Raw genomic sequence first — 13,667 nt, 5'->3', positions numbered from 1 at the left:
GCCGACAATCTCCTTTCCCTTCCTCCCCCACAACAGACACCATGTGAGGCAGGTGGGGATGAGAGAGCTCTACCAGAAGCTGCCCTTTCAAGGACAGAGGCTCAGAGCGGCCTACAATCTCCTTTCCCTTCCTCCCCCACAGCAGACACCCTGTGAGGCAGGTGGGGCTGAGAGAGCTCTACCAGAAGCTGCCCTTTCAAGGACAGAGGCTCAGAGCGGCCTACAACCTCCTTTCCCTTCCTCCCCACAGCAGACACCCTGTGAGGCAGGTGGGGCTGAGAGAGCTCTACCAGAAGCTGCCCTTTCAAGGACAGAGGCTCAGAGCGGCTACAATCTCCTTTCCCTTCTTCCCACACAACAGACACCCTGTGAGGCAGGTGGGGCTGAGAGAGCTCTACCAGAAGCTGCCCTTTCAAGGACAGAGGCTCAGAGCGGCCTACAATCTCCTTTCCCTTCCTCCCCCACAGCAGACACCCTGTGAGGCAGGTGGGGCTGAGAGAGCTCTACCAGAAGCTGCCCTTTCAAGGACAGAGGCTCAGAGCGGCCTACAACCTCCTTTCCCTTCCTCCCCCACAGCAGACACCTGTGAGGCAGGTTGGGCTGAGAGAGCTCTCCAGAAGCTGCCCTTTCAAGGACAGAGGCTCAGAGCGGCCTGCAATCTCCTTTCCCCTTCCTCCCCCACAACTGACACCCTGTGAGGTGGGTGGGGCTGAGGGAGCTCTCCCAGAAGCTGCCCTTTCAAGGACAACCCCAGTGAGAGCCATTCCAGGAGGTGCAAGTGGAGGAGTGAGAAATCAAACCCGGTTCTCCCAGATAAGAGTCTGCGCACTTAACCGCTACACCAGATTGGGGAGTATATCTAGGAATGGGTCAGCTCTTCTGAAGAGGAAAAACACATCTCCATGAGTTAGTCATATTCAGGAATGCCTAGAGTAGGGATGTCAGACATACAGTCTGCAGGCTGGAACTGGCTAGTTCAAAGCTCTTATCCAGCCCATGAGGAACTGATCACCTTTACTGACAGATGACAGAGGCTGAGTATTACATCCCTGTATACCAGAGTTGTCAAACTCATTTGTTATGAGCGATGGATCTGACATAAATAATAAACTTTTTTTTTTAATTTATACCCGCCCTCCCCCGCCTAGGCAGGCTCAGGGCGGCTTGTTGGGCCAGACCGTGTTGGGCTGAGCTATGCGTGTGCCTATTTAAGATTAGGTAGCAGAGATATAAACTTTTTAAAGGACACAAACACAATTCAAGATTTTTTTTAAAAAAAAAACCCTTTAAAACATGCTTAACATTAGCACTTGTTGATCTTAAAGATGCTTTCTTTGTATCTCGCCCATGGGATCCAGAGAACTGGGCAAAGGAAGCTCTGGCTCTTTCCTTCCTTCCCTGGGGGACTGGGAAGGAAGAGACTCAGCCAATAGAAGGAAGAAAGGCTTGGCTCAGTAGCTCTGCTGTGTGATTGAGAGAGCCTGGCAAAGCACGCTCTCCCTCTGTCTCTTCCTCAAGGGAGGAGCCGTAACCAATGGAGAGAAGAGAGGTTTTGCTCTGTAGCTCCTGTGCGATTGAGCAAGCCTTGCAAAGCAAACTGTGACGCAGAAGGAAGCAAGATGTCGGGAGAAGAAAGCAGACGACAGCCAGTTGCTCGGGGGCCTGATAGGAGCTCTCCGGGGGGCTGATTCGGTCCGCGAGCCATATGTTTGACACCCCTTCTATGCTGTCCTCGTGTTAAAGTGTAACAGCCTGTGGAAGCGGAAGGCTGGGCATTCAGGGGAGAAATACTGGAAGAGTGTTAATATTCTAAGCCTATTTGTATTTTGAGTAAAAAGTCATATCATTTATTGGGTTCACCCGTGTCCTTTATCAAGTTTATATCTCTGGTACCTGGCATTACATCTTATGGCACGCACGTCCCAGCCTGACAAAGTGACATTTATGTCAGATCCAGTGACATTTATGCCCTTGTAACAAATGGGTTTGACTCCTCCAGCCTAGAGAGCAGACATTTCTTCCCATTCTCAATAGCAACCCCTTTATAAAGGTCAAGGTAGCCCCCTGCGCAAGCACCAGTCGTTTCCGACTCTGGGGTGACATCGCATCATGACGTTTTCACGGCAGACTTTTTACGGGGTAGTTTGCCATTGCCTTCCCCAGTCCTCTGTGCTTTCCCCTTTGACCGACCTCGGAAGGATGGAAGGCTGAGTCAACCTGGAGCCGGCTACCTGAATCCAGCTTCTGCTGGGATCAAACTAGGGACTTGAGCAGAGGGCTCCGACTGCAGTACTGCAGCTTTACCACTCTGCGCCACAGGGCCCTGTAAGCATGGGGGGGGAAAGGAAAGGTCCCCTGCGCAAGCACCAGTCGTTTCCGACTCTGGGGTGACGTCGCATGACGATATTTTCACGGCAGCCTTTTTTACATGGTGGTTTGCCATTGCCTTCCCCAGTCTTCTAAACTTTCTTCCCAGCAAGCTGGGGACTCATTCGACCGAGCTCCTGCTGGGATCAAACTCAGGCCATGAGCAGTGTCCTCTCTAAGCTGAGTTAGCGTGAGCCGGCTCACAGATTTTTAGCCTCCAGCCTCACCCATTTCGGTCTTCGCTCAGGAAGGATGACCCCAGAGCACACCAATTGTTGCAGGAGCTCACAGCTTTAATGCCAGTCGCTCACGAAGTAGAATTTTTGCTCACAAGACTCTGAAGCTTACCACTCTGCACCACGGGGCGCTTCAACAGAGGTGGCAGGAACCGGAGAATGCTGCCAGAGGGATACAAAGTTCCCTGTTGCAGATTCTGAGCTCTGGGTCCCCCTGACCGGCAGCAGCGCTCCAAAGTCTAAGGCAAAGTCTTTCCTGCACCTGAGATCCTTCACCTGGAGATGCTGGGGACCGGTACTCAAACTCTTCCCGCATTCCACGCAGATTCTCCAGTGCTGAGTCCCTCTTGAAAACACTTCTGATTGGCAGATTTTTGTTGTTGTTCACTTGCACAGTCAAGTCTGACTCTTTGCGATCCCCCAGCCCCTCCCATCTTCCACCACCCTCCAAAGTCCGCTCAAATTTGTGTTCGTTACATCAGTAACGCTGTCCAGACATCTCCTCTTTTGCCGTCCCCTTCTTCTTTGGCCTTCTGCCTTTCCCAGCATCAGGATCTTCTCCAGGGAGTGCTCCCTTCTCATTGGGTGGCCAAAGGATTAGAGCTTTGCGACCCCCTGGACCAAGTCACGCCAGGCCCTCCCGTCTTCCACCATCCTCTGAAGTCTGCCCAAATTCGTGTTTGTTACATCAGTAATGCTGTCCAGCCATCTCCTCTTTTGCCGTCCCCTTCTTCTTTGGCCTTCTGTCTTCCCAGCATCAGGATCTTCTCCAGGGAGTGCTCCCTTCTCATTGGGTGGCCAAAGGATTTGAGCTTCAGCTTCAGCATCTGACCTTCCCAGGAGCAGTCTGGGTTGATTTCCCTGAGGACTGACTGATTGGATCTTCTTGCAGTGCAAGGGACTCTCAAGAGTCTTCTCTAGCACCACAGCTCGAAAGCATCTATTCTTCTGCACTCGGCCTTCCTTATGGGGCTAGCAAAAGTGAACTTTGGGCTGGAGGGACAGAGTTGTCCTAACACCCACCTAAACAAAGTCTCAGGGAAGTCAAACAAACAAAATCTCACCTCAAAGTGAAAAATGTTTTTGTTTTGTTTTTTAAAATAATAGATTTTATTTGACTGAATCTAATCCGATACAAAGGCAGCATAGGGAAAATAGATAATAAAAATATAAATCTAACATACAAGAATCCAATTTAGATCATTGGATGCATATAACGAACAATTTACAAAAACAGTCCGTGATATGCTAGGTATTAAGAATGAAGAAACAGCCTACAAGCCATTCTATTAGTCTAAAAGGAAATATTCCCAAAGAATTCCAAAACCAGGGTCCAAAGCAAATCATAATCTATAGCCAAATCAGTATCATTTTCGAAGAAAGGGTTATCCATTGTCTTTCCCATTACATACTGGTCCCATAACTTATCATACCACATTTCAATCGTGAGAGTATGTAGGGGTTTCCAATTTTTAGCAATTGCCATGCGACTTATTGCCAGCATTGTTGAGATTAAAGATTTCTGATCTTTACTCGCCAATTCATCCGGCCAGATATCAAATAAAAGAAGCTTAAAATCAACTGGAATGGTTAGATCGAATATAAGTTTTATTTGCTCTACCACTTTATTCCAAAAATTTAACACCGTTGGACATTTCCACCTCATACGATATGTTTTAGTTTTACAATTCCTCCAACAATCTGGACTTAAAGGTCACAAAAGGGGATGCTATCAGTATTCAGAAAGAGACTATCTGCTCTCTAGATCATTTGTTATGAGGGCCGGATCGAACCTAAATGAGACCCTGCTGGGCCGGACCATGCCGGGTTGGGCCATGTGTGTTCCTATTTAAGATTAGGTACCAGAGATATAAATTTTATAAAGAACACAGACAAACACAAAAATATATTTGTTAGAAAATGGTAAAACACTCTCAAAACATTAGCACTCATTGGTCTTAAAGGTTCTTTCTTTGTATTTCTCCCATGGGATCCAGCAAACTGGGCAAAGGAAGCTCTGGCTCTTTCCTTCCTTCCCCAGGGGACTGGGGGGGGGGAGCCTCAGCCAATAGAAGGAAAAGAGGCTTGGCTTAGTAGCTCTGCTGTGCAATTGAGAGAGCCTGGAAAAGCAAGCTCTCCCTCCCCAAGGGAGGAGCCTCAGCCGATGGAGAAAATAGAGACTTTGTTCTGTAGCTCTGCTGTGCGATTGAGAGAGCCTGGCAAAGCAAGCTGTTCCTCCCAAAGGGAGGAGCCTCAGCCAATGGTGAAAATAGAGGTTTTGCTCTGTAGCTCCTGTGCAGTTGAGCAAGCCTGGCAAAGCAAGCTGTGATGCAGAAGGAAGCCAGAGAGAGGGAGAAGGAAGCAGATGACGGCCAGTTGTCCGGGGACCTGATAGGAGCCCTCTGGGGGCCTGATTCGGCCCCCAAACTGCATGTTCGACACCTCTGCTCTAGACGTTCTTGGATATCAGCTAACCAGGGCTCTCTTTTTTCAGCAGGAACGCAGTTCCGGTTGGCTGGGTGTCAGGGGGTGTGGCCTAATATGCAAATGAGTTCCTGCTGGGCTTTTTCTACCGGGGGGGGGAGCCCTGCCATTAACTAATGGAAAGATAAAATGAATTAATCTGCCATCAAGACGCGAGCCCTGCCCGAAACAGCGAGAGAAAGAGAAACAGGCAACATTTCACCCACACTAAATAAGGCACTTTTCAGTCCACTCCCAGCGCATCTTGCAACTGGATTTCTCTGGGTGGAGCGGCAAAATCCACCCGCAAACGATCACGAAAGTGCAATAAAGTGCATTCCTTAGCATGTACGAAAGTTCATCTTCTTTTCCTCTTCCCCAAAGCAAAACAAAATGGAAGACCACTTGGACGAAGCGATCCACGTCTTGAGGAGCCACGCCGTGGGCCAGAGCAACCACGGAGACATACACGGCTTGCTCGCTTCCACGTCCGGCCACAGCACCTCGGTGGGCAGCCTCAACCAAGCTTTCCCCCCTGCCTCAGTCTTGCCGATCGCCAATCGGCATTCAAACTTGGTAAGCTAGGGACCGGATGCGCGCACGAGAGTGACGGGAATAACGGCGGCTCTCGTGCTGGGCTAGGACTGGGGAGACCTGTGTTCGAATCTTCCCTCAGCCTCAAGGCTCACTGGGTTAGGGTTAGGGGAGAGGGAACCAGAGACGCACCCTCTGAGCTGCTTGGAGGAAGGGAGGGATGGCATTGGGATAGTTGGGAACGGAGGCAAACGGGCGCTCTTCTGAATTCAGTGCTGCAAACAGTTGCAGTGGCGTTCAAACCCGTCTCCTGTTCCACAGCGTAAGTCTTTTGAATCCTCAGCGTCACAAATTCCATATGATCTTTTCTTGGCCCCTTCTAAGACATGTGACCAAACGTTCAAAACGTTGGTTGCTTTCTGCCTTGACCAGGATCTCATCAGATCTCGGAAACTTAAGCAAGGGTGACGCCGGAAAAATACTTGGGTGGGAGACCTCCTTGGAATACCAGCAGTCATGAGGCAGGGACAGGTTTTCTTCAACCACCTCTCTGAATATCCCCCAGGCCTCCAGTAGGGGTCAGTCGCCCAAAGAGTCTCAGAGCGGCTCACAATCTCCTTCCCCTTCCTCCCCCACAACAGACACCCTGTGAGGTGGGTGGGGCTGGAGAGGGGTTTCACAGCAGCTGCCCTTTCAAGGACAACCTCTGCCAGAGCTATGGCAGACCCAAGGCCATGCTAGCGGGTGCAAGTGGAGGAGTGAGGAATCAAACCCCGTTCTCCCAGATAAGAGTCCGCACACTTAACCACCACACCAAACTGGATCTCCGAGGGACCTCTCTCATGAGGGACCTTGGCTGTTGGGCAGGCACGAATTTGAATCAGACCCATGGCATGGGCTTCCCTTTAGACAGCTGGAGGGCACGTTGGCTTATCTGTTGGCCCTCCCCAGCCCAAGCGACGCCCACCTCGCCTCAACTAGGGCCAGGGCTTTTTCAGTCCTGGCCCCGACCTGGTGGAATCAGCTCCCTACAGAGATCCGGGCCCTACTTGGCTTATTAGCCTCCCGTAGGGCCTGTAAAACGGAGCTGTTCCGCCAGGCTTTTAGTTGAGGCTGCGGGCGTCTATTCGTGATCTGATTCCCCTCCCCTATCGGCACTGTCGCCTGTGCTATAAAATGGATTATCATCTGCCATCTCTATGAGATATCGTGACGTGAGATGGGTGGGCTGGGCAATATGTGATGATACGGTAAACTTCTCTGAGTGCTGTTGAGTTGTCCCGTTTTTAAAATGTTTTTATTGTGTTTTATTGTTCTATCGTATGTTTTATCCTATGAAGAAAGGTTAAAACGCTTGGGGCTCTTTAGCTTGGAGAAACGTCGACTGCGGGGTGACATGATAGAAGCTTACAAGATTATGCACGGGATGGAGAAAGTAGAGAAAGAAGTCCTTTTCTCCCTTTCTCACAATACGAGAACTCGTGGGCATTCAATGAAATTGCTGGGCAATCAGGTTAAAACGGATAAAAAGAAGTCCTTCTTCACCCAAAGGGTGATTAACATGTGGAATTCACTGCCACAGGAGGTGGTGGCGGCTACAAGCATAGCTAGCTTTAAGAGGGGATTGGATAAAAATATGGAGCAGAGGTCCATCAGTGGCTGTTAGCCACAGTGTGTGTGTGTGTGTGTGTGTATCTTTTGGCCACTGTGTGATAAAGAGTGTTGGAGTGGATGGGCCATTGACCTGATCCAACATGGCTTCTCTTATGTTCTTACGTTGTACTCCGCCCTGAGCCACACGGGGAATGGGCAGAATAGAAATATACTGAAATAAATAATAAATGAAAATAAATCTGTTAAATGGGAATATTTACAATCTCTGGATAGTTACGAGGACGTTTGTTCCCTTGGTCCTTCGTCCTCTTTCTGCTGAACGTGACATTCTTGGAGGTTTGCACCCTTCAGTTTGCAGGGTGCCTTGTACAGAATGCCTTTTTTTTTTTTGCATTTTCCCGTTGTAGGTGGGAGGAGGTCATCCGGAAGACAGCCTTCCCAGCAACCCCAGTCTACTCCACAACCACGTCGCTCTCCCGGCGCAGGCCAGCTCGCTCCCGGACCTCAACAGAGGACAGTCTGATGCCTTCAGTGGTAAGTCCGCATCGCCACGCGGCAAGGAGACTCGGAAGTCCGTGGCAAGCAAAGAGTCCAGTTCTCTGTCACGACTCCAGTTGAGGTCGCAGGGAAAGACCCGTCTCATCCTGGAGAACAACAAACTCGCTCCATGTGAAAAATAATTCTCCGTATAGTCCACAGAATACAATCTCTGTGTCTCAAAGAACAATACAATGGTACAAAGCAGTAGACAAGTGGCACCTTTAAGACCGAGTTTTATTCAGAATGTCAGCTTTCGTATGCTCTTAAGCAGGCTTCATCAGACAAAATGGGAATGGCAAGCTGCAGTTCTTAAGCGGGCAGTGAGTTGGTATGTAGGATCATGGGAATGCTTTTAGCAGATTAAAAGAATCACAAATAGGGATCTGTGTTTGTTAGTTATCAAAGATTTCAGGTTTTCACGGCTGGTAACATCATTAGGGTTTGTAGAATCTTTCGGGCTCAAGTGCCGTGTTCTACTGGAGAAAGTTTTCCTTCCAGACGTTTCGTTCTCAGCTGCGGAGAGCATCCTCAGTGGCGTCGCAGCCGGAGCAGGCGCTCTGACCTTCTGACCAATGCACAGCAGCCAAGAAGGTCAGAGCGCCTGCTCCGGCTGCAAGGCCACTGAGGATGTTCTCCGCAGCTGAAAACGAAACGTCTGGAAGGAAAACTTTCTCCAGTAGAACACGGCACTTGAGCCCGAAAGATTCTACAAGCCCTAATGCGTTTGTTAGTGTTAGTTCAAAGCAGGGCTGAAACAACACCCTCTAGTGCAGGGGTGGCCAACGGTGGCTCTCCAGATGTTTTTTGCCTACAACTCCCATCAGCCCGAGGCAGCATGGCCAATGGCTGGGGCTGATGGAAATTGTAGGCAAAAAAACATCTGGAGAGCTACCGTTGGCCACCCCTGCTCTAGTGTTTATCACCCTCCAGCGTTGTTTCAGGCCCTGCTTTGTCCTAACGCTAACAAACACAGGTCCCTATTTGTGATTCTTTTAATCTGCTAAAAACATTCCCATGATTCTACGTACCAGCTCACTGCCCACTTATATTATATTAAGAATCGCTGCTTGCCATTCCCGTTTTAGCGGATGACGTCTGCTTAAGAGCATACGAAAGCTTCCATTCTGAATAAAACTCAGTTGGTCTTAAAGGTGCCACTTGTCTCCTGCTTTGTTCTATTGCTTCAGACCAACACGGCTGCCCGCTGGGATCTAAATACAACGGTACAGTAAGAAAACCATCCTACGAACGACACAGCTACTGTGTCCAAAAACCTTATCACTTTCAAACCGTGTAGTCCAACAATAAAAGAGCGGTTTCGTTTCGGATAGTTATTTATTTATTCGACTTGCATCCCGCCCTCCCTGCCAAAACGGGTTCAGGGCGGCTCACGGTAAAAGGTCACAAGACCAATATTAATAGACAAAAGATAAAAATACAAGTACATCATAAATAAAAACATATAAAACAATTATGTAAAACAATGGTAGGTGCTATTTGATCTCGCATTAAAATATATATATTGAAGAAGAAGATGATGATGTTGGATTTATATCCCGCCCTCCACTCCGAAGAGTCTCAGAGTGGCTCACAATCTCCTTTCCCTTCCTCCCCCACAACAGACACCCTGTGAGGTAGATGAAGATATTGGATTTATATCCCGCCCTCCACTCCGAAGAGTCTCAGAGTGGCTCACAATCTCCTTTACCTTCCTCTCCCACAACAGACACCCTGTGAGGTAGATGAAGATATTGGATTTATATCCCGCCCTCCACTCCGAAGAGTCTCAGAGCGGCTCACAATCTCCTTTCCCTTCCTCCCCCACAACAGACACCCTGTGAGGTAGATGAAGATATTGGATTTATATCCCGCCCTCCACTCCGAAGAGTCTCAGAGCGGCTCACAATCTCCTTTACCTTCCTCTCCCACAACAGACACCCTGTGAGGTAGATGAAGATATTGGATTTATATCCCGCCCTCCACTCCGAAGAGTCTCAGAGCGGCTCACAATCTCCTTTCCTTTCTCCCCCACAACAGACGCCCTGTGAGGTGGGTGGGGCTGATAGGGCTCTCACAGCTGCCCTTTCAAGGACAACCTCTGCTAGAGCTACGGCTGACCCAAGGCCATGCCAGCAGGTGCAAGTGGAGGAGTGGGGAATGAAACCCGGTTCTCCCAGATAAGAGTCCGCCCACTTAACCACTGCACCAAACTGATATATTGAGATCAATATTAATAGACAAAATATAAAAATACAAGTATATCATAAATAAAAACATAAACAATTATGCAAAACAATGGTAGGTGCTATTTGCGGGTACTAGCAACTCCGTCGATGTTAAAATTTTTATTATTTCAATATTTCGGCTGGATGTCCTATAAGAAAAAGATCCACAGTCACAATATGATGTTCAAAGTGGGCCAAACGGATTGATTTCTGCTTTCCTGTTGTTGTCGATTTTAATTCGAAAATGCCCGGCGGAAGAACGCCGTTTTATAGGCCCTGCGGAACTGTGGAAGCTCTCGCAGGGCCCTAGCCTCATCCAGCAGCTCATTCCACCAGACAGGAGCCACAACAGAAAAGGCCCTGGCTCTGGTCGTCTTGAGCCTGGCCGCTTTGATGCTGGGGATCGAGAGCAGGTTCTGCGACCTATGAACTATCCTTCTTCCAGGGACCGTCTTTCATATTCTTAGGTTCGGTAGAGCTGAAGTGCCATAATTCATTTTGACGAACGCCATCGAATGCTGACGGATTGAAATTGGCAGTGGTGTCCCGGAAAAAGAAATTAAAATAAAATAAAATATTGGGAAGCCAGGAAATGAATTATTATGGCAGGTCAACACTCCTAATGGGCAGGCTGGCTGTTGCGCGACTGGAAAGTCTCCCCCCCCCCCCATGCTGTAAGTCGCCCTACCTGAGTGGTGCCTTCATTCAGGTGAGCCACAGCAGTGGTGCTGTTTAGGCCCCGCCCTCTCACACCCCATTGTGATTCCCTTCCAGGCTTGACGGGAGGCTTGGGGCGAGCCAGCGTTTCGTCGGGAACGAGCGAGATCAAGCGCGAGGATAAGGAGGACGACGAGAACACGTCCGTGGCGGACAACTCGGAGGAAGAGAAGAAGGAGCACAAGTCGTCCCGGAACAGAACAAGGTGCTCACTGAACAGGTCTTGACCTTCCTCTGTTCCCTTTAAGGGCAAGGGGCAACCCGTTCAGACAGGGTACCGATTGTTAAGGGGGCGTCACCCCATGCCCCGGCTTTGATTCCCTCTGGCTAATTTGACATTGAAGTGGGATTCGCGTTGTTCGTTGGTGTTAATTCCCCTGGCATTGTGAGTGTGTGTGTGTGTGTTAAAGGTGGGCCACTCCTTATCCGGGGTATCCTAAATTCCCAACAGCCCTTTTCAAACTGTCTGGGCACTTATCCCGCCTTGATCACCGTGGAATCCCTGCACGTGGCCGAAGTTTCCAGGGATGGAGGAGTCTTCGAGTGTGCCGTTTGGCTTCACCAAGACCCTGGCCAGGCATACTGAGTTTCTGCTGATACTCTCTGTAAACCGATACATACCTGAGGATGTACCCAAGGCTCCCTTATAATGGGAGAGACAGCTGGGGTCAGGGAGACAAGAAATCCCTGGTAGAGCTGCTCTGGAAGGCAGCTAGTCTGAGGGACGTGGGACAGAAGGGTTGCAGTTTCCTCATGTTCGGTGATCTGAAATTTCACGGGTTCGGGGAAGCTTTGTTATCTTCTCGTCGAAAGCAAAAATTCGGGCGGGATTACCCAGTCGCACAATTTGAAAAGAGCTGACCTCAAGGGACTCCCAGCAAAATGGGTGTCGTTTCCTCCGGTTTGGAAAACAGGAGTGGGGTGGGGAGGGGTGTGTGCGTGTTTAAACCTCCTTTATATATATTTTTTTGTCTACGCGAACCGGTGCTGAGGTGTGCACACGAGAAAAACGTCCCTCCCCCCCCCTTGTTTCGTTCTTTATTTCAAACCATTAGTCAAGATGAGGATGAGGAAGACGACCTTCTTCCCCCAGAGCAAAAAGCCGAGCGAGAGAAAGAGAGGCGGGTCGCCAATAATGCCCGCGAGCGCCTGCGGGTCCGCGACATCAACGAGGCCTTTAAAGAGCTTGGGCGTATGTGCCAGCTCCACCTGAACAGCGAAAAACCTCAGACCAAACTGCTAATTCTCCACCAGGCTGTGTCGGTTATTCTGAACCTGGAACAACAAGTTAGAGGTCAGTGGAGGCTTCCGACGGGGTGACGTTTTCGGAACGGCATGGGGCTGTCTGTTTTGTCCCACCCCCTACCCCTCTCCCGCCCCGAGGCTGCGCTGCAAGGATGCACCCGGCGCTCTCCCTCCGCCGCCTCCCCCCCCCCGGCTGATGTCGTGTCCCCCCCCCTTGAACTTTTGCGTCCTTTTTTATTTTTATGGTGGTGCGTTTTATTTGGTTTTTCTGTTTCTGTTTTGGGGGGGTTGTTTTTTGGGGGGGGTTGGGTTTTTTTTGTTTTTGCATCCTCCCCTCTCCTGTTTTCTGTTTGGAAAAAAAAGCGTTGCGCTCTCTGCATGTTGTCCCTCTTGCCTGTGCAGGAACTCTGGGAAGCTTCTCGCGCTAAGAGGTCTTTAGGTTGAGTTACGGCAAACCAGTCTCTCTCCCCCGCCCCCCCCTCCCGAGAATCTCACCTTGTGGAGAAAACTCCCCGTAATTCCCCCTCGCCGTTCCTTACGCAGCGATTGCAAAGCAAACCAATTCAGCTTGACCAAAAGTACAGCCATGGTTCTGTGAGGGAGTGGGGGGGATCCCAGAATACTGAAGATGAGTTGTTTTGCTTTCAAAGTCACACCTCTGTCTCACCGCCTGAGGCCTGGTTTACAAGTTGCGTTACTGGAATTTGTCACCTCCTGGCGAGCATCCCCTGCGCACACACAAAAATGGGTTTGTTTAAATCTTGCCCTTCGTGTAGCAGGCAGTTTAGCTAATGAGGGCGGAGCTTTCGACAGTCACAGCTGGTTCCCGAGTGGGGTGCTTAACAGGAACAGTGGGAAAGCACATAGGAAAGTAGTTCAAGATATATCATATGAACATATGAAGCTGCCTTATACTGAATCAGACCCTTGGTCCATCAAAGTCAGTATTGTCTTCTCAGACTGGCAGCGGCTCTCCAGGGTCTCAAGCTGAGGTTTTTCACACTTACTTGCCTGGACCCTTTTTTGGAGATGCCAGGGATTGAACCTGGGACCTTCTGCTTCCCAAGCAGATGCTCTACCACTGAGCCACCGTCCCTCCCTAATCGGGTGTTTTAAGTCCCGGAAATTAGCACCTTGGTTTCAGCCTGCTGCTTAGCCTTTAAAGAAACGAAGTTTGAGTCCAGTGGCACCTTTGAAGACCAACAAAGTTGAATTCTGGGTTGAAGCTTTCATGTGCATGCATACCTCAGCAGATGCAGTCACCTTCCAGAGGAGAGCCAGTTTGGTGCAGTGGTTAAGTGCCTGGACTCTTATCTGGGAAAATCAAGTTTGATTCCCCACTCCTCCACTCACAGTTGCTTGAATGGCCTTGGGTCAGCCATAGCTCTCACAGAGTTGTCCTTGAAAGGGCATCTTCTGGGAGAGCTCTCTCAGCCCCACCCACCTCACAGGGTGTCTTTTGTCGGGGAGGAAGAGAAAAGAGATTGTAGGCCACTCTGAGACTCTGTCCTTCAAAGGGCAGCTTCTGGGAGAGCCCTTTCAGCCCCACCACCCTCACTGGGTGTCTGTTGTGGGGGAGGAAGGGAAAGGAGATTGTAGGCCACTATGAGACTCTGTCCTTGAAAGGGCAGCTTCTGGGAGAGCTCTCTTAGCCCCACTCGCCTCAAAGGGTGTCTGTTGTGGGGGAGGAAGGGAAAGGAGATTGTAGGCCGCTCTGAGACTCTGT

At 49.8% G+C, this 13,667-nt stretch overlaps 1 protein-coding gene across 7 annotated transcripts in view; it reads left to right on the top strand.

Moving 5' to 3' along the window:
* Window positions 1-13,667, top strand: part of TCF3 (transcription factor 3) — a 181,177-nt gene that overhangs the window by 154,047 nt on the left and 13,463 nt on the right. For 2 of the 7 annotated variants that reach the window (XM_060232787.1, XM_060232783.1), the window contains exons 14-17: window positions 5,451-5,642; window positions 7,622-7,748; window positions 10,754-10,901; window positions 11,752-11,990. In XM_060232787.1, the coding sequence (XP_060088770.1) occupies window positions 5,451-5,642; window positions 7,622-7,748; window positions 10,754-10,901; window positions 11,752-11,990 (706 nt within the window). Of the gene's footprint in view, window positions 1-5,450; window positions 5,643-7,621; window positions 7,749-10,753; window positions 10,917-11,751; window positions 11,991-13,667 lie in introns of all 7 variants that reach the window. The other 5 variants (XM_060232782.1, XM_060232781.1, XM_060232788.1 and 2 more) reach the window with 3 other exon arrangements.

The sequence above is a fragment of the Heteronotia binoei genome, chromosome 2 (assembly GCF_032191835.1).
Source record: "Heteronotia binoei isolate CCM8104 ecotype False Entrance Well chromosome 2, APGP_CSIRO_Hbin_v1, whole genome shotgun sequence".
NCBI classification, from domain to species: domain Eukaryota; kingdom Metazoa; phylum Chordata; class Lepidosauria; order Squamata; family Gekkonidae; genus Heteronotia; species Heteronotia binoei.
Note: the sequence above shows the minus strand (reverse complement) of the source record. Positions and strands in the feature narration are given on the sequence as shown.